This window comes from Pocillopora damicornis, chromosome 8 (genome assembly GCF_964200805.1).
Source record: "Pocillopora damicornis chromosome 8, jaPocDami1.2, whole genome shotgun sequence".
Classification (NCBI taxonomy): domain Eukaryota; kingdom Metazoa; phylum Cnidaria; class Anthozoa; order Scleractinia; family Pocilloporidae; genus Pocillopora; species Pocillopora damicornis.
Genome location: NC_142677.1, coordinates 4,382,255 through 4,402,657, shown reverse-complemented (window position 1 = coordinate 4,402,657; position 20,403 = coordinate 4,382,255). Strand labels below are relative to the sequence as shown.

The following is a 20,403-nucleotide window of genomic DNA, read 5'->3' as shown; positions in this document are numbered from 1 at the left end:
CAATAGTGAGAAGTCGTGACGTAAGCGGTGGAACCAAAATATTGCGCAACACATATTCCCCAATAGAACTGGTGTGGGAGTTCGTGTAAGTGGCGGTAGTTCGGAAGATGTTTTTTCAGAAGATAGCGATTTCCTTGTGTGGCCTTCATAATTATCCAACCCTGTTTGTGTTTGCTTGGATTTGAAATATTGAAAAGATAGTTTGCAAGCTGAAATCAGGATCTTTTAAGTTGTACTCAAAATGATGAATATTGTCCTACTGACCTTTGAATGTATTTTCACTGTAACTGTGACACAAATTCTTCTGCTGTTTCTCTGCAGGGTTTCTCAAAGGAAGAACCAAGCGGGGCTGGCTTGGATTTTCTTATAGAACATAAGGGTTGATTATGGGATCCTATATAGAATTCTTTTTGTCGAACCAACAAAATTCCAGATCACGTTATTACACACTGATATCAACGAATTCTCTTTCTTTGATACGTGTTTCGAATTCAGGCAAAGGTTCAGATATGTCAGTGTCTTTTACGGGCTCAGCGCTGGCTCCCGAACAACTGGCTTCCCCATAATATTTCATTAGACGAGAAAAAAGATGTTTTTAGAGAACCAATAAAGCTATTGCTGTTTAATTAACGAAACGTTTACATGTAAATCGATTTTGTACTTTCTCTGTTGACTTTCTCAGTTCGGTCGCCGGGGGCCGCTTCCGAATCCTCGTCGTCTGCCGACTGTATGGGTCGTTTTTATACTTCCGAATAATTTGCTTCTGGTGAGGCCTGAATCGTCGGTACAGCACAAGGAAGAAAAATGACTGCTACAAACAACAGAACGTTCGAACGGCTCGACGAAATCGGCAATTTTCACATGAACAAATTTCACAAACTGTCGCTTCAAATTTGCGTCATTTGGAAATATTTGCATTGTATGCCCAGTTTTGTTTGCATCAGTACAAAACTGGACGACACAACGCTTCACCATTACGAAAAAATCGAATATATTGAAGCAAACTGTAAGTGAAAAAATCATGACGAGACCAGCAAACAACGGCTGTAGAAAAGACCCCTTCGTGCCTCACGCGATTATAAAACGAGACTTTGGAGGGTCCACCCGTGACGTCACAGGAAAGATGGCGCCATTCAAGATGGCGAATGTTTCGAATTTGGAAGAGCTTTTACAAAGTGAAAATGGACTTTTGAGAATAAACGAATGGTACCTGTAGTGTCTTATATTGCATTACGAGTATGCGCACTGATTATTATTACGAGCAGGATCAGAGAAGTAGAAGTTTCCATTAAAAGAGTTCAGAATTATAATCGAGGATTCCATAACTGGCGACGAGGATATCCCAAACGAGCTCACCTACAACTACAACTCAATTTACAGTCATTTCGAAGCAACTACATCGGATAAACAATGGAAAAAACAACATTCTTCTCACCACCACGTGCGCTGGCCGCCATCTTGAAACTGTTTTGAGGTGAAAATCCAGACTTCTCGACTCAGTTGAACAATAATATACACTCGCCACAGAAGATTCCCCGGAAAATTGCATCACAAGATTACACCGAACGATTACACAACTGCTGAAGCGAAATGGCGAATATTTTACCTCCATTTCCTCCATTCTCCGTACATGAAGACGACGCTTCAGTCGGTCCGCGTTGGAAAAAATGGTTGAAGCGTTTTGAAATGTATCTCGCTGCTCATGAGGTGAAAGATCCGACACGCAAGAGAGCGCTGCTACTATACTCCGCTGGTGAGGAAGTCGCTGACATTTTCGAAACACTTCCAGACCAGGGCGAAGAGAAAGAATACGACAAAGTCGTAACCGCTTTGAATGCTTACTTCCAGCCCAAAGTAAACAAGACGTACGAAATTTACATGTTCAGAAATGCTACCCAGAATCCTGGTGAACTGCTAGATTCCTACTGCACACGGCTCAGACGCCTGGCTCAAACCTGTGAGTTTGCCAGTGAAGACGAAGAAATCAAATCACACATAGTCGTCTCTTGTTCATCTTCACGACTGCGGCGAAGAGCTCTACGAGAAGACATGAATCTCAAAGACTTACTTGCCTATGGCCGGGGTCTAGAAATGTCTGACAAGCAAGCGAAAGGTATTGAGGAGCACGAAAAGTTAGCCAAAGTATCGCCAGTCCAGACAGAAAAGCGAACGTCCGAAAACAAGAAATGCTACAGATGTGGCGAACACTACCCTCATAAAGGGCGACCTTGTCCAGCCCTGAAAGAAACGTGCAAGCACTGTCACAAAAAGGGTCATTTCGCTACAGTGTGCAGAAGTAGATTAACTGCCAAGAAAGTCAACACTGTGGGTGAAGGAGATAGTGATGAGTCCACTGATGAAGAATACACCTACCGTATCACTCTCCACTCCGTGCGTGACAAGGCACAGCCATTAACTGAAGTTATCATTGGAGAAAAGACAGTTAAATGTCTTATCGACTCAGGAGCGGGAGTGAATGTTATTGACACGTATACTTTCAATCAGATGGAGAATATTCACATTTCACCTACTTTAAAGAAGATCTATGGCTACAGATCTTCCGAGCCTTTGCCAGTCGTTGGGACGTTCGAAGCCAACATCAAGTCGGGAGTGACCAACAAATTCAAGGTCGCACAATTCTGTGTCGTGGACGGACAGGATGGAAACCTGATAGGCTATGAGACGGCAACTGATCTCGGACTGCTGCGCATAGTAAACAGTGTATCAACACCCCAGGTAGATGACGTCGTGGGGGAATACAAAGATTGCTTTGAGGGGCTGGGGAAGATGAAAGATAAAGCTGCGAAATTACATGTCAATAGTAGTGCAAGACCACTTGCTCAGAAGTTCCGTAGATTACCATTTCACGTTCGCGAACAAGTCGAGGCTGAGCTCAAGAATCTAGAGGAACTTGACATAATAGAACGAGCTGAAGGACCGACTCCCTGGGTGTCCCCGATAGTGGTAGTTCCAAAGAAGACAGGAATACGCATATGCGTCGATATGAGAGCGGCCAATCAGGCTATAGAACGGGAACGACACCCAGTACCTACTGTAGAAGACCTGATCGTTGATCTGAATGGATCCACTGTGTTCAGCAAGATAGACTTAAACCAAGGCTATCACCAACTTGAGCTGGAAGAAAATTCTCGAGGCATTACTACTTTTGCCACGCACATTGGTTTATTTCGATACAAGCGACTCACCTTTGGAGTCAACTCAGCAGCTGAAATATTTCAGAAGTCTATAGAAGAGGTATTACAGGGAGTTGAAGGTGCAAGAAACATATCTGACGACATAATAGTGTTTGGCAAGAACCAAGTTGATCATGACGAGGCTCTACGAGCTGTTCTTCAGAGAATGAGAGAGAACAATCTAACTGCGAACCCTGACAAGTGTCTGTTCAACCAATCATCCATTGACTTCTTTGGCCATCACTTCTCTGCAGACGGCATCAGTGCAGACGACAAGAAAATTTCATCCCTCATCAATGCCAGTGCTCCCAAGAATGCAACTGAGGCACGCAGTTTTCTTGGTTTGGCCCAGTACCTTGCACGCTTTATCAAGGACTTTGCATCCATTTCCGCTCCAATCCGTCAACTCACACACAAAAATGCCAAATGGGTGTGGGGCCCAGAAGAACAACATGCATTTGTTTGTCTTAAGGCTCGCATGGCAACTCCAGAAGTCATGAAGTACTTCAACCCCTCGTTGGAAACGGAGCTGATCGTTGATGCCAGCCCTGTTGGACTGGGAGCAATTCTCACACAATTAACAGCAGATGGAGGAATGAACATTATAGCTTATGCAAGTCGCTCACTCACTGATTGCGAAAGCCGTTACAGTCAAACCGAAAGAGTGGCCCTTGCAGTGATCTGGGGAGTTGAACACTTTCACCTATACCTGTATGGATCATCTTTTCGCGTCATCACAGATCACAAGCCATTAGAAACAATTTTCAACAACCCCACCTGCAAGGCAACTGCGAGACTTGAAAGACTACAGCTGCGCCTACAGCCATATGAAACTGCAGTTGTTTACAAGCCAGGAGCAGACAACCCAGCCGATTACATGAGTCGTCATCCTGATCCCAAGCAGTCACAGACCCCCCGTCATTTATCGAGAGTTGATGCCTATGTCAACTTTGTGATCACTAATGCTATGCCATCTGCCGTTACCCTTCAAGAGATCAAAGATGCGACAGCAACAGATGAAACATTGCAGAACCTGGCAAGGGTGATAACAACTCAAAAGTGGCACGAAGTCGGAAAGGATGTCGGTCAATACCAACAGATCAAACAGGAGCTGTCAGTATCAAATGGTGTAATTCTGAGAGGAACCCGCATAATAGTTCCTGGAAGACTACGACAGCGAGTGATTATGTTAGCCCACAGTGGACATCAAGGCATCGTCAAGACGAAGCGTTTTCTGCGAGATTCAGTCTGGTTTCCAGGGATAGATAAAATGGTTGAAGAAATGGTAAGAGAGTGTCTACCATGTCAAGCTGCAAACCATGATGCAAAGCCGGTTCCTGAGCCTCTACAAATGTCCCCACTACCACAAGGTCCGTGGCAAGAGCTATCCATGGATTTCTGTGGTCCTTTTCCAAATGGAGACTACTTGTTAGTCGTGACTGATGACTTCAGCAGATTTCCAGAAGTTGAGATCCTGAGGTCAACATCAGCAAAAGCAGTAATTCCACACCTTGACAGTATCTTTGCTAGACAAGGAATTCCCAACATAGTAAGAACTGACAATGGTCCACCTTTTAACAGCGAAGATTTCCAAAAGTTTGCCACTCACTTTGGTTTCACTCATCGCAGAATAACTCCTATGTGGCCCAGAGCAAATGGGGAGGCAGAGAGACTGATGAGAACACTAGAGAAGGCAATTAGGACAGCCGTCATAGAAGGCAAGAGCTGGAGGCAAGAGCTGTTCACCTTTCTTCGGCAGTACAGGGCAACCCCCCACAGCACCACAGGAAAGTCTCCATCTGAATTGTTGAATGGACGAAAACTCAAGTCCACACTACCTCAGATACAACACGATCTGGCACCTCAAGAGGTTAGACAAACCGATGCCAAGAGAAAGACAGAGATGAAAGAATATGCGGATAGGTACAGCCATGCCAAAAACACAGACCTAAGCGTTGGTGACAAAGTATTGCTAAAACAACCCAAGCAGAACAAGATGTCCACACCATTTAAACCTGAGCCACTTGAGATAAAAGACAAGAAAGGAAGCATGATTACGGCCCAAAACGCAGAACGCACTGTAACCAGAAATGCGTCATTCTTCAAAAAGCTGCCTTCCAGCGTACCAGTACAACTCACTCCAAGTGACGAGGAAGAAAAATTTACACCCAGCATTGAGACAGCTGAAGCAGCTGATGTAGCTGAAGGATATCATGAAGCAGATGAAGCAGTTGAGGATGAACCAGAAGCACCACCTGCACTTCGCAGATCGGAAAGAACAAGAAGGGTGCCTGAACATTTCAAGGACTATGTGACTTGAACATTTGCCTGGAACATTTCAAGAACTATGTAACTTGAACATTATTTGGACAGATAGTCTAAGGAAACGATATGTTGAGTTTTGTTTTTGTTCATAGTGACATTTTCATAGTGACATTTACCCTTCTCATTCTTAGAGGAAGGGAGAGATGTAGTGTCTTATATTGCATTACGAGTATGCGCACTGATTATTATTACGAGCAGGATCAGAGAAGTAGAAGTTTCCATTAAAAGAGTTCAGAATTATAATCGAGGATTCCATAATACCTTTGGTGTACTTGGTATATTTACTAAACATCTGTGTGAAAAGAAAATGAACGTTTTTTAGGTTTACATGCCCTTTAAGGGGAGTAAAACGTACAACTGTGAGAACGTTTGATGAGGCAACTTTCACGTTCAAATCGATAACAATACAGAGGTGACACCCTGAAAAATTTGATTCCGAAGAGCGATGGCCAGTGTCAGGGCTGAACCAAGACGAGTCACAAGAGATATGATTTAACGAGTGTCCCACGATAATTCGCCATTTTGAAACCGTGAGGGGCTTTGGGACGAAAATAACCACCAGCTTCTGGTACACTTCATGATACATACACCACCTATTACAGAGGTCCATCATTATGGCGGAAAGAATGCGTTTTAATTTTATCACATCTTGTAAAAGGAGCAAGTATATTTCTCGGCGCTGACATTCATTCTTCCGTAGCTCTTTGCTTTTGTTACAACGAGCATATCAGACTTTCCCGGAGAATCGTGATCGTGTGGTATTTTTGTATTTAATTTTTTTAATTCACACCGATCTATTTTCGATATTCCTTATTTTTTTAGGAAGCCCAAAGTCACGAGGAGGATCACCCAGCTATTGCTGGTCGTGCAAGAGAAAGAGAGTCATTTTTTTGTAAGTTTTATATTGCACGTGTGGGAGCATGATTTCATTGTTGAGGTTGCAAGCTGTTGTATATGAGATTTTCATTTTCTATTTTCTTTCAGGTGGCGTTTGAGACAGACTCAAACAAGCGTAACCAGATGGATAGACGGTACATGAAGTCTATGCAAACAAAAGTATTTCAGTGTTTCCTTTTTTTTATTTTATATATATATTTTATATTTATTTATTTATTTGAATTTCCCAATGTAATTTTAAAAAGACTTTAAATAGAAACTGTTTTTTAAGCTCATGATATCGGGGTTGAAATTGTTTGTATCTACATCCCTAACAATGCAGTACCTCAGGATTTTTTTTATTCTAAACTAGCCCTACCTTCCTTCCTTCCTTTCTGTCTGTCTGCTTGGCTTTCTTCCGCTATTTTTTACTTTATTTCTCTCTTTTTGCTTTATTTCTCTCTTTTTGCTTTTAGATGCAAGAATGGTATGCTAGGACTAAGCTGTCAGCACTCTGCTTTGCATTTTGGAAAGGCCAGTTCTGGATTGCAACAGGTTTAATGCTCTGACAGTTTAAGGCACTGATTGATGTTATTTACAGCCCACAGTATATTTTAAGGTATGGAAGACATGGAACATTTTTCTGATTTCGCATTCACTTCTCTATACAAGTGATACTTATTTTAACTAGTTTAATTCATTAAATTCTGAGTGGATTTTAACATCACTTTGTTTTGCATCTGTTATAAGTACCCACCTTTCTGCTTCCAGATTTTAATTTACAGTAGAGTACAGTTTGAATGTTTATTTCCTATAGTGCAACAAGTTCAAGCTCAAGAAATGTCAGCTGATGATGACGTACCACCAGAAGACCCTGTGCAATTTAGAGTGGTAGATCTGAGGAGAATGGTTGTTAGGGAAGTCAAAAAGGATGGTAAAGAAATTTAAGAAAGCAAACTGGATAAACGGTTCGTTTTTCACAAATGCAAACAGTTTGGGGCTGATATACTTAAAAGGCTATAGAATTTGTCTATTCTAATCATACAACCCACGATTTTGTTTCTTTAAAGTGCTAAATTGCATAGCAATGCAGTTGTTAACTGTAAAAATTTAAGCACCCACTGTCAATTTTCCTGTAGATTTGCAGAATTTATATCGTGTATTTTCATGTAGGGAGATCTAAGCCTGGATGGGGAAGGAAGCATGCAGACCAGTTTGGTGGCCTGAAGAAGTTGAGCTCACAAAGCAGCCAGTGACCACATCTGGACAACTTAATTTCAATAATGCATTTATACATAAATTGGAATCAACAACAGCACCCTCAAGAGGTTGACATCACAGTAGATGGTTCTGCTCACAGTCCTGTGATTCCCATTCCTGTATCATCAACACCAGCTTCTGCTTTTATTTCGGATCCTCCCTCATCTGCCCCTGAAGTTTTTGCAAGCCCCATTTGCCCTCCAGCTCCTTCATCAACACCTGCTGTCACCACTTCCATTTCTGATCCTCCCTTTGCAACTCCTGAAGGTCACGTTCAACCTTCTCTTGTATTTGAGGACATTGTTGAGAGGAAATTTGGGAGTGAATCAGTTTACTGCGGTAATATGTGGCAATCTGTACTGCAAACCTGCAGTGAACTGAATCAGATCCAAACATCAAAGATGCTGGGTATTCTAGGAAAACTGAATGAAGACGTAAGCTTCCTGTTATTAATTGAACTCCTTCTTTTCATTCATTACTTTTTTGTGCATGTATGTGTCGCAAACAAATAAACAAACATACTATTTCATTTATCTATTTCACAATTTAATTGAGTCTAGGATGCAAGTATTTTGTTTTGAATTTACCATTCTTGAACATTTTCTACGTTATTTCATCAGCTGTCAGCTAAAGTTTTAATACCAATTGTTTAGCTAGAAGCTTGGGAAGGGGGCTATGTTCAAGCAGTTTGGTCCTACTAACTCCAAAAGGTGGATATTGTTTGTTTAAGGGTCCAATAATACCAGGCCAATTCCAGCTCTTTAGTGTGATGTTCAAAAAGTTTTTTTTCAACTTGATGATTAGGGTTGGGGCATTTAACGAGGAATCCATCATGAGGGCAAACATTCATGAGAGTTAATTAACAGCCTTTAAAAATATTAATGTTATTTTGTTCACTAATTTGTGATCTACCTATTAATGCAAGGTGTGTTTTCTTTTCCCAGACTGAAATCCATACAATCATAAGGCCCCAAATTGCAAGGGACATTTTAGGGTGCATGGTCAGATTGCCTTGGGAGGTGAACTTAAGTTCATCTCCTCACAGCCTGGAACATTTCCTGAAGATCTCTCCACATCAGTTTATCAGCAGCAATAATCAGCACAGACTTCCTGAGTAGTAAAAAGTTCAGTAAAAGTTATTAACTTGAAACGATCATCATCATCATCATAATTATTGTTACTATTATCATTTTTTTCATTGATAAATTTTATTGTATTGGTTGTTATTAACTTCATATGCTATTTTTTTTAGAGATTTTCCAGCTATGTTGACCAGTCTATTTATGAGCTTGGTCTGGAGCCCATCTACTCAAGTGGGGATGGAAACTGCTTTTATAATTCACTATCCATACTCATGTTTGGACATGAAAGTGACAGTGAATTTTTTAGACTGGTTGCAGCAATGTATGGTCTCGCTCACTATAACCACATTGTTGATGCAGTAAGAACAATCAGTTATTTTTTGTTATGTTTGCTAAGCGTATTAGTGTACAATTTTAATGTCTTTGTTTTATGTTTTAAGTGAACTTTAACAGAGGTCAACCTCTGGATCTCCTTTTCAAAGCTGAGACTGAGGCATGATAAATCAATCTTAAATTGATCTTTTAAAATTCATTTATTAGTTCTTTCTTTAGGTGCTTGTTTATGTGGTTGCTTGTTATACAGAAATATTTTAATCCAGCTGTTAGAGAAATTTGCTACTTTGATATTCTCAGATTACTTAGCAAGCAATGTAAGGTTGTGGTTTTTTTCGTTATCGTCTAAACACTAACTGCCATCCATGTCAATTCATTTCTTTTCATCAACTTCATTTGTTTCATTGACTTCTTGCAAAATCCAAAATCCTTTGATCACTTTTGATAATTACACAATGATTTTTTGTGCACATGGTTTTCAATCATATTTGACAACTGTCCAATAAACTAATATTTGTAGTAGATGGATAGATAGCTTTATTAAAAATTCCATGGCAGCCTAATAAGGCTGAATTGCATGATTATTTACAATACCATACTGGCTAAAATTGTAGGAATAGTAGTCATCTCAGTGTCGTGTTAACCGTTCCTGTAGTTACTTATAACCCTCTCTTTAGAAGTAACTAAACTGCATTTCGAAAAATTATACTCCATTCGCAATATAACTTTGAAAGGAGTTACTTTGTGCTTCTGTCATATTTCTTTTTACAGAATGCGTGGTATTTTACTGATAGAGGCAATGTTTTGCAGTGGGCAGCCAGTGTGAGCCTTTCACCAAACGAGGTTCAGGAAATTAAAGACAAGTCCATTCAGGAAATTGTCGCAAAAAGTGTCCAAAGCCAAGTCTTCAATGTCAATGCCTTACAGAATTTTTACTGATATTGGTAACTAACTTGTGACTTGTTCGTTTTAAGGACTGGCTCACATTCTTTTGAATCAATTCCACATCTTTATCATCTCATTACAACCAGTTATCAGCTCGTTTCTCCAGGCAAGTTGGCATTACAATACTGACATCCGCAGTTTTTTTTAAGAACTCTTGCAGGTAACCTTTGCTGCCGGCTTTTTGAAGAAACCAAGACAACAGCACTGCGAACTGTCTGGGGCTGTATGGTACAACACAAAACAAAGTCCTCCTTGTTGCTTCCAGCCAGACAGGGAAGAGGGGCCTTTTCACATCATCTGGCTGCCACTTACAGGACAAGGAAACACCTTCAATCATATATGCCCCCTTCCATGGAAGTGTGATGCATTAGATGCTTTCCCAACATTCAAGTCGCCATGAGATGGTGCAGTGCCTTACCTGCTTTGAGTGGTACCACTGCGTTTGTTTGGGCATTTCTTTCGAAGAGGCCAAGGATTCCACCATAGTGGATTGTGGCTGCACGTTGCCCCACCCATATCGGAGTTACGACATGTGAGTGTACAGTGGAATCACTATTGTTCGAACCTCTTGATAACTCAAACCCTTGAAATGCTGTTTCCCTTCCCTCAGTCAAACACTGTAACTTTACCTCGATTCCTAAAGCTACCTTATTATTTGAACAAAGTTTTGTTAATCTTGAATGTTGGAAAAAATCTTGATTCCACTGTACTTTCTCTGCTGCTTTTTTGTTTTGGCTCGTTTATAATGTTTTTAAACGTAGCGTTCTGTTCATTTTATCTATTATATTTTGTAGATCGGTGTACCCAAACCAAGGTAGCATTCTACGGTTTCTTGCGAAGGCATATTTGAAGGTTTGTACGTTAACGATACACTTATTATAGAGATTTTATCAAATATAAATTACGGGTTAAAGTTTGTATTGCTTCCTTTCATTTTCAGACATCAACAACAGAACTCCTAATTAACAAAAGTATACATTAAGGTTGGCACTGAACACCAAACATCGTCCTTTGTCGCACCGAGACTTGATGAGGTTGGTAGCAACTGGACCCCTCGGAGGACACGCGGTAATTCCATTTGTAGATTTAAAAATATCTGAACAAATAGAATTGCCATACTTAGAATCGCTTGTAGGACATCGACAATTACTGATTGTGTACAGGGACAAGTTGCTTTGCTACGTAATTTCGTTTTTTCAGTGTTCTTTAAAATATGATTGTTTAAATGTCATTATTCCGCATAACGCAAAAATAATATGCTCGCACGGCCTTAGTTTAGTTTAGTTGCGCGATTTTCGGCTATCATGGTACACAACATGCAGGGTGTTTAAAACTAACAAAAAAGTAAAGCGACCTTTGGGTTTTTTATCTAGTGCTTATTGACATTATGATCCTTTCGTTTTCAAACAAACAGACCGAGTGCATGACAGCAGTTGCAATGCCTATCATTGCTTCACTTACGAAAGACCTTTCCCTACAGACCCGGCTCTATGGATGTGATGCTACCAGAAGTATTGTATTTGAAATTGTTTCTAGAACGGCACGGCTTATGGTTTAGTATCTGAAGACCTATCATATTTTAATCTTTCAATTATTTAACGCGACTTTTCCAGCTTAAAAAAGGAAGTTTTTGATGACAAGCCTCATCTGTGACGGGGTCACCTCCAAACTTGCCCAGTGTCTTATATGTAACTTTTTGGGTTGACTGGTTTCCAGTATGCTATATTTCCAGAGGGTGTACACTGCAAACCGTTTTTTTTTTTTTAGGAAGTTATTTTAAACCACAATTGTCTAAAAAGTTCATGCTTTTTCTTCTTATCTTTCAGAGCATAATCAAGTTCATCATGGAAAAAGAGGATCTCAATTATTTTAGAGCTTCAATTTTCTTTCAAAATAGTCTTGTTTCGGCAGCAACTTCATAGATAGTTTTAGGCTCACTTTGCCAAACATAATTGTCGGTTTTAGTACATAATCACGACACACCACATATCAAATTGTGGTCAGAAATACATTGGCGAAAGTTTTGATCCAGGTGCTTCAGGAAATAGAATCCAGTCCGCTCTTAACTTCGCGTATTTTATCGTGTACTTTCCTATGTTTGATACAAATAGTGCGGTGGTTTAGTTATTGAAAACCCTTAATAACAGGAACAGATTTAAAGAAACTAATACAATTGTTGGTGGTTATACTTCTTAGGTTATTTAAAATGAAATCATTATTAGGTGCTACACCAGGTCACTTCTCTAAACCAACGAGAAAAATTCCTCATCTTCACACTTCCGATACGATGTACCTTTTCTATGCAGCCTTGTTTCCTTAATGCGGTAAATCTATCCATCATAAGCATTTGTACCAAAACAGGAAGGGTATTTAAACGAAACCGCAACACAAAAAAGGCCCAACTCATTTGATAAGTATGTTTAAATTACTCGGAATAAACCGGAATAATGACGTTACGCGGTCAAAACAATCGAAACTTTGTCCGACTTAAGAAAATAATTTACATTGCAATGAACAGCCTTGTAGTCAGTCAAGTGTTACTAATCATGATCAAGATAAGAAAGGGAAACAAAAGGCAAGAAACTATTTTCTATCATTTAGTCTTGTTAATATAAATATTTAGGCAAGCCTAAAAGCGGAGCTCCACGGTTATGTGTTGTTTACTGCTCTTAAGAATATATTTTTTTCCATTCTGGTAAATAAGCGGCTGAAATATTAAAAGTACACTTTATAGTGGATCATCGGTGTTGAATTAAAGTCGCCTACAGTTAAACTAAATACTTTCATGACAAAGCAAAATCTGCCCATGGCACCTCAAATGATCTTGAGACGCAATCAGTTAAATGAACTCAAGATGTTCAAAATTAGCTCACGGCAACAACAAAAGACAAAACACGTAAAAATCAAAACAAAACAGAGAGTAGAAACCAGTTTTGAAACTATAAGAAATCAAATCATTTCTACGCAGCGCGAGAAAATGCCGAAATGTGAAAATAAACAGAAACAAGAGATCAATTACTTTATGAGATGAAGCCTCAAATTCCCAACTAACAGTCGCCGAATGAAACAAACTTGAAAGAAACTTCAAAACGATTAATTTTCATTCAAGATACAGACAAGAAAGAAATTGAAAAGGGCGGGAATGTTCGAAATAAAATAAGACAGGCCGTTTTGCATTGGACAGCCTGTTCAAATTAATTTAAATCCACACTGTATTACCACGCTAAAATAAATAACGGTCAATTTTCATTCAAGATAAAGCTTGAAATGTATCGACAAACTAGAGACAATTCGTTACACAGCGGCCGCCGATCTGTTCAAATTAGTCGAATTAATTAAGGCGAAAGATCTGATTTTCAACCGACGGCTTCAGCGGGCACTTGACGCTAAAACTAGCTAAAACTGTAAAACCACTAAAAACTGTTTTACTTTAACCACCGCGTTCTTTTCTACCATTTATTCCGGTTTCTAAAACTGTATAACCACTGAAAACTGTTACATTGCTACACCTTGGGACTCGAGCTGCTTACGCCGTAGCGAATTTCGATACCAAATGAATATTTTACAATGAGTCATGAAGTTCTTTTCGTTCATGTATGACAAGGATCCTTTAAGAGACTTCAAGCATGAATTGGCTTGTTCTGCTGCCTGACTGTTTAAGGTGTCCCACTGAGGATAACGGGAGAGGTTGTAAGCATCAGAGCAACCTGAAAAAGGAAAAAAAAACATGTTCGATTGCTTTGCATTGGTACTGACAAAGTTAAGATTAAAACATTACTTCGAATGTGCTTCAATAAATGTGCGTAATGTGCCATTAGATTAGTAGGAGGGGATAGACCCGAGAGCATAGTTAAATGAACACCAAAGATAAAAGACGGCCAAACCAAAAAAGCCAGTTTTGGGGTGATTTACGTACCTGTATGATTCCGCCAACGCAATCGATCCACAAGGAACTGAGAGTTCTTGAAAAAGACAGGATCCCGATTTAACAACACGAACGCAAATTGTAAGCGTTGTTGTAGACAATCTGGGAGGGACCTGTCAAAAAAAGGCAGAAAAATTGTAATGAACCTACATTTATTATAACTCGTTTAATATAAAATCACTCTGATAGAGGAAATCAAGAGAAGAAAAACTCCCAAAAAACCAGGCCCCGGTTGTCCAACGGGTGGATAACGCTATCCACAGAATTAATCACTACTCACCTTTAAGTGTTGTGATAACATACAACGCTTTCCACTGGATAGTGATTTTCCCGGTGAATAGCGTTATGCATCCTTTAAACCGGGCCCTGGTAATAAAAAGAAATTTTCTTCACACACAACGGCATCCAATCAAAGGCCACAACATACACATGCACATTAAATCGAGCTTACCTCCTGAGAAACGCATTCGAAACACTGTAAATGGGATGTTGGGAGATTCATTGCAAAGCATTACACTAAATCCATAAGTTGTACCTAAAATGGAAATCAAAAGAGAAGATATAAAACCGTTTTAAACATAATCACAGCAACACTGGGTACACTGAGTGCCTGAAAGCATGTTGTGTAAGAACATGTAATAAAGGCTGAAGAGAGGGTGTAACTGGGGCACATCACTAGACAATAGAAATCAACAACCTTTATTTATACAAGTCGTTATGCCATTTAGCCCATAAATTGTAAGAAAAACTTCAAAAAACAAAACAAAACAAAACAGGTAAGTCAGTTAATTTGTGCGATTCTTTGACTTGACAGCTGCAGATGTTATACTTCTGAAAACTAAGCGTTACAAACAGTTTCGGTCTTTCAAGAAAATGACATTTGTTGAGAAAAACCTAAGCCTGATAACTAAAACCACAGGCAGAGCGTAAACCCGGAGCTTGTCAGGATAATCTGGAATAAACAAAGGGTAACAATAGCTAGTTGGGGGTCAGAGTGAACTGAAATTTACATTTTTTAAAATCAGAAGTAATGTTGTTCGTCATAGAAATTAATACAAATATTAATACAAACCCATAACATTATTGTACCGTGTTTACAGTGCACTAAGAAAACTCCAGGAAGTAAGGATGGGTGTCGAGTACTCCTCTTTGTGTAGATGTTTGTGGTTGTGTCATCCAGGCAATAGTCACCACGACTTCTTACCACAGGCAGGCAAGGATAGTATTCTACATCATTTGTGCGGTGTACATCCAATTGCACAGCATCTGGTATTGATCCATTTCTGCTGAAGGGAGACTTTGCTTTTTCCAACAGGTCAGTAATAAATGCAGTCAAGGTCTCAAGAAGCTGATCTCCTTCCACAATGTCAAACAGAAGGGGAAAAGTTTGCAGGAGTAGAAGCATGTCTTCAGGACACTGCTCGACTGGTCCGTTACCAATGAGTCTGCGGTAAAATGTTTCCAAGGAGTCCAATTGGGGGAAAAGTGGGGAAGCTTCCCCTAATGCATTGAAAAGTGCAGTAATAGCTGTTGGAAAAGAGACATCAGATCCACAGAACAAAATGCACCAGGAAAGAAAACTACCTTAGGCAGGTGCACAATGCTGCAACTCCAGGTGTAAAGAGGTCATTACTGTATAATGTAACCTTGCTAACATCACGGCCTACTTGATCCACCATCTGCCTCACATGTTTTTCAGCAAGGTAAACCCTGTCACGATGCCTAGTGATGTCATAAAATATTAAATAATTAGCCTAAATGCAGATCTCTTCAAACAAAGCAAATAAAAACAGGTGATATTTAGACACATTCAAAGTCCATCTCACTGAATGTAGGAGGAACTGGAGCTGGTCTTAGTCTGGTCTCAACCCCTCAACTGATCCAGAAAAAGAAGACCTCATTCCAAGGTCTTTGCAGGGTCAATGAGACACACAAGCTTCACCACCACGACAAGGTGCCAGCCCAAGGTGAAGGATTAAAAATATTTAAAATGATTATATTAATCAGTAATCAAACTGAATCAAGTCATAGTCTTTGCATCAACAGATTAATATATTGTATCATGCTCACATTCTAAAATAGAACTCTTTGAATCATACTGGAAACCAAAATAATAGAATAAATTATGCATAGAATATTTTTTAAAAAAATCATAAGCATAAATAGCAACTTATCTTCCTGTTTCTCATGGTACAGTCGATGGACTCGGTGATGAATAAGTAGACTTCAGAGAAGTACAAAGCTCTTGTCTGAAGGATAGTACTTTAGCATCACAAATGACAAAGTGCAGACTGTTATCTTTGCCACAGATGGCACAACAAAAACCTTCTTCATAGTTTATGTCAAGAAGGTTCAGGAAACTGCAGCAAGCAAAACACCAGTGGTAGTACGATAACATCCTCTTGAAGTCCAATACATGTGCATCAGCCATGATCTCTTGCCAGACACCGTGGTATGTAAATAGAGTGCACCTAAAAAAAGAGAACATAATTCAAATATAGCTTTTTGAAAGACAATTGAATGACATACATGTACAATTTTATATCATTCTTAACCCTTTCACTCCTATGAGTGACCAAGACAGAATTTCTCCTTACAATATCAATATAAACAAGCATACAAGTGATGAGAATAAAGGAAAATATCAATTTGAGGATTATAAGTTGATCTAATACCAAATTCTCCGAACTAACATCACAAGAACTGTATGGCAGACAGTAAGGAGAATTACTGATGAGATCTTGGGAGTTAAAGGGTTAAGACAATGCTTTTCAGTCAATGTCACAGGCAAAACTTCAGAGATACAATAAATCAGAACCCTCAGCTCTTAATTTGTTGATTATTTGTTTTTCTTCTGGTACCTGATTCTCATTGTAAACCATCATGTGAAGACAAATGAGTCTTTGATTGTTTAGTATAATTGTTGTAAATTATAATTGTTGTTATAAGTGTCTGCTGGGTGTGTTCCAGAAATATTTAAATTTATTGAACGAAGTACATTATTTGGTATTCAGATGTCACAATAATGTTATTTTCAAATTCACTGTTAACTATTGGGTGGTATGTGATTACTTGCAAAAATTTCAACATTATGTAATTTTCATTTGGCCATTTTCAACACAACATCAAAGTAACATGCAATAAGTGTGTAGGCCTGTAAGACTTCAACTTTTAAACTGCAACAGAGAATTAATTTATGATACAGAATAAGATACATGTACCTCCCCTTAAGAAAATGAAACAAAATCCCTCAAGACGTCATAAGAAACAATGTAGGAAGCCATGTTTAACAAAGTAAGCTCTGAGCCATCAAACTCCACTTTTCCATCACAGATTTCCTCAACACAAGTATAATATAATACTGAAATGAAACATACAGGAATCATTACTTGCTTATTACAAAAATTTAATGATAAGATGACATAAAATTACTCATATGTGACGTGTTAGTAGCCACAGGCATAAACCATTTCATATTGTATTCAAAACATTTATGCTTGGATAATATATAAATTTAAGTTATATTATGATTGTAAATAGGGAGCAGACAAGTAGTTTGATCCACGGACAACAACTGGAAGGTGAATGTTGTTTTTTTGATGCATTGATAACTTCACCTACAAATTTAAAAGCTCTAGTTTTAGAATTTAAACAAAAGACTACGAATGAAAAGTCAGTAATAATTATGCAAAAAAGAGAAGAACATTTCTGATTTCTGGTTGCCATCCATGGCTGAAAAATATCTGTGCTAGAGCTACACAAAAACCTTGTGTTGGTTTTTAGCAGTCCATCTGTATTCACCTTGAGCTGAGGCAAAATAATAACAATAATTTATTTGGTTTGCTGTCAGCTGAGGGTTTTCCTCCCAATGGATGCCTCACGCCAGGCTGTTGACAGCTATCATCCAATCAACTGGTTTGAAATCTGAATGCAATTTTCACATTACCTGGACAACCTTCCCTGTATGGTTTTCATTTTTCAGCCATTTCTATCCCATTCGTGACAGTGGACACTACTTGAACACCTAAAGAGATCAGATAATTAATGCAAGGAATTTCTTACCTTCACAACATTGCCATGTCTGCTTTTTCAAAAAGCACAAAGCTTGTGTAGTCTGACTAATGCACTGTGATGAACACTTTGGGCAGGAGGGAGACAAGTTGGGAGTAAGCAGCACCAAATCAGTAGTTGAAATTTTGCCACAAAGAACATCTTCCAGAGAGGAGAATACTTTTTTGTGTTGTTGATAGATGGAATGGTATTTTTTTATTAGAAACTGATCTTATTTTCCACTCTTTACGAGTGGTGGCTGCTGCAACTGATTCAGTAGACTCTCGAAACTTTCTCTCAGTAAAAAAATCCACCAGAAAATCATGCATTTCGTGTTCCATTGTTTCCTCAGATTCTGCTACTTTTGTTACATGCTCACAGTTGTGATGCTAGTGATCACAGATAAAGCAAGTGATAAGTGCACCTTGAAGGCCAACTACTCCATGCTGTTTATTTCCATGTACAAAAAGGGTAAAATTTTTCCCATTCAAAGGCAATAAGTCATGATGTTCCTTCTGAGACAGACACAGGGGTCAGATTCAAAACAAAATAGCTAAATGAAGACAGCTTATAATCCTGTTACTAGTAGTTGGAGCCTTTCATTTCACAACTCAGGTTGTTAGAATTCAATAGAAAAAACATTTTAAATGGAACACGAGGGTGCTTAAAGGAGGCTGGAGAAATAATTGGCAACAATAAAAAAGAGAAGCTGTAAGAAAGAGGATGGGAACTGCAGTTGCCTCCTAACGTATAAACAGAAATAAATGGCACTTACTGAACGTGCACATGAGATACAGTTATTGTCTACATTTAAACTGTGATTTGAATGAACAATTTTATTGGAGCATTTTTATAAATTATTTATATCAGTTTATATGCTTGTACTTACTACCTCCTATGACTGTTGATGACAGTGACTGCAAATAATCTGTTTGCCTTGTGCCTTCAACACATTTGCAATGATAGATCCAAATGTTATCCCTGGATTCTCTTTCAACAATCACATATTTGGCTTCCTGATGGTAGAGGATAAAAAACATGTAAGGTTAACGATTGATTTTGTTCAAGGCATAAGCACAAGTACCACATTATATCTAGTTATGAGTAATCTACATAGCTACTGTGCTAACCATTGAAAAAACAGACATTTTTGATGTGCTCCAAGGATACAAACCACAAACAACTCGTGCCACATCATAGAATGTTTAACCTTGTACATGTACAAGATGCACTAGAAACTACAGTACAGAGAACCCAAAATATAAATAAATATTAAACATTAGATATAAAATATTGAACAAAATCAAAACTAATTATGAATACCAAAGGTGCGCAATTAGGATATTTTGTATTGTATGTATACAGTGATGTATTAATACTACCAAGGTTTGAGTCTTGTTTAGGTGGAAAGGTCTACTTTACTATGTGAAATTTACACTCCTATGTATGGTAAGAGATCTCTCTTTAATTAAAAAAATTCTCTTTGGAAAAGAGGAGGTATTAATTATATAAGCCTTAGCCCACTGCATATAAAAGAAAATAATGAGGAATAGAAAATTAACTGTCATTGTGTGTGACTCATCACATCTCATGAACAAAACAGTTTCCTATATATCTGTGAAAAAAAAACAAACAAACAGTCTGTCGAATGAGAAATATCTTGGTTACTACAGACATCAGTTTTCCTTGACTTTTTTTAACATGCCAACTACCCATGACTCAAAATAAAATTCCATGACTTCTTTCCTGATCTTTTCCTGACATGTGGCACACACGAATATAATTTATAGAGTACATGCAAGGAGAACTTAAGCTTTAAATGACTGTAAAAAAACAGAATCGAAAATATTTTTAAAAGATGCAAAATTAAGACTTACCAGCAAAGCATCTAAAATTGGTCTAGGTTGCAACACCTGATGAGAAGGATTTTCGAAATCATCTTGAACAGTCGAGGTGGTGACCGTAGTACTCAAATTAGATGTCTTCTTTGATCTCCTACGTCTAACCTTCTTTGGCACAAACTGGGAAAAATTGCACCGGCCTCTTCTTTTATTCCTCTCGCTTAATTCATTTTCGTGAACGGCGGGAAATATTCGAAAAGGTGGTGTGCCATTATTCATCCGCCATTTTGTGCAACACGGCTACATGGACGTGTATGTGTCATGAAGTGTACTAACAGCTGGTGGATATTTTCGTGGTTACGAGCAGAATCCGTGTTACGGAATACCTCCGTAGTTACTTATACTCGACACCATAACCTTGTGCACGTGCGTACGGCCTTCTTAGCTATTGGGCACAGGCAGGAGCCCAGACACAGGCTAATAGGCACCAAAACATATAAAACTTAGTTGCAATTATGAATTGTATGGCAGACAGTAAAGAGAATTACTAATGAGATCTTGGGAGTTTAAGG

At 38.7% G+C, this 20,403-nt stretch overlaps 2 protein-coding genes, 1 long non-coding RNA gene and 1 pseudogene across 5 annotated transcripts; 2 read left to right on the top strand and 2 right to left on the bottom strand.

Moving 5' to 3' along the window:
* Window positions 1-6,318: 6,318 nt before the first annotated feature.
* LOC149041046 (uncharacterized) lies at window positions 6,319-7,355 on the top strand (the record flags this gene model as incomplete). Its single annotated transcript, XR_016189197.1, has 4 exons — window positions 6,319-6,411; window positions 6,504-6,550; window positions 6,872-7,014; window positions 7,213-7,355. It is a non-coding gene; the product is annotated as an uncharacterized LOC149041046 (long non-coding RNA).
* Window positions 6,895-12,179, top strand: LOC113684179 (uncharacterized). Of its 2 annotated transcripts, none has more exons than XM_089214298.1 (8): window positions 6,895-6,950; window positions 7,569-8,089; window positions 8,908-9,096; window positions 9,842-10,014; window positions 10,165-10,547; window positions 10,810-10,867; window positions 10,956-11,083; window positions 11,842-12,179. In XM_089214298.1, exons 2-4 carry the CDS (start codon window positions 7,679-7,681, stop codon window positions 10,007-10,009), a joined length of 768 nt encoding a protein of 255 aa, XP_089070424.1. In that variant the 5' UTR covers window positions 6,895-6,950; window positions 7,569-7,678; the 3' UTR covers window positions 10,010-10,014; window positions 10,165-10,547; window positions 10,810-10,867; window positions 10,956-11,083; window positions 11,842-12,179. The 2 variants fall into 2 exon arrangements, with proteins under 2 accessions (XP_089070424.1, XP_089070423.1); XM_089214297.1 differs by lacking the exon at window positions 6,895-6,950 and adding an exon at window positions 7,225-7,363.
* Window positions 12,180-13,239: 1,060 nt separating this feature from the next.
* Window positions 13,240-18,511, bottom strand: LOC149041045 (uncharacterized; annotated as a pseudogene). Its single transcript, XR_016189196.1, has 7 exons — window positions 18,003-18,511; window positions 17,162-17,301; window positions 16,115-16,411; window positions 15,030-15,665; window positions 14,392-14,475; window positions 13,932-14,053; window positions 13,240-13,722 (listed from the first exon to the last, which is right to left on the bottom strand). The product of XR_016189196.1 is annotated as an uncharacterized LOC149041045 (transcript).
* Window positions 18,512-18,820: 309 nt separating this feature from the next.
* On the bottom strand, window positions 18,821-20,146 carry LOC149041044 (uncharacterized). The gene is made up of 2 exons (XM_089214327.1): window positions 19,868-20,146; window positions 18,821-19,006 (listed from the first exon to the last, which is right to left on the bottom strand). Exons 1-2 carry the CDS (start codon window positions 20,108-20,110, stop codon window positions 18,857-18,859), a joined length of 393 nt encoding a protein of 130 aa, XP_089070453.1. The 5' UTR covers window positions 20,111-20,146; the 3' UTR covers window positions 18,821-18,856.
* Window positions 20,147-20,403: the final 257 nt, after the last annotated feature.

What these genes read in the sequence shown, in the direction of transcription:
- LOC113684179 (XM_089214298.1), top strand. Translation starts at nt 7,679, where the DNA reads ATGCATTTATACATAAATTGGAATCAACAACAGCACCCTCAAGAGGTT. An exon ending in TAGGAAAACTGAATGAAGAC is followed by an intron (nt 8,090 to 8,907) that starts GTAAGCTTCCTG and finishes TATTTTTTTTAG; the next exon opens with AGATTTTCCAGCTATGTTGA. An exon ending in ATAACCACATTGTTGATGCA is followed by an intron (nt 9,097 to 9,841) that starts GTAAGAACAATC and finishes TTCTTTTTACAG; the next exon opens with AATGCGTGGTATTTTACTGA.
- LOC149041044 (XM_089214327.1), bottom strand. Translation starts at nt 20,110, where the DNA reads ATGAATAATGGCACACCACCTTTTCGAATATTTCCCGCCGTTCACGAA. An exon ending in CAATTTTAGATGCTTTGCTG is followed by an intron (nt 19,007 to 19,867) that starts GTAAGTCTTAAT and finishes CTCTACCATCAG; the next exon opens with GAAGCCAAATATGTGATTGT.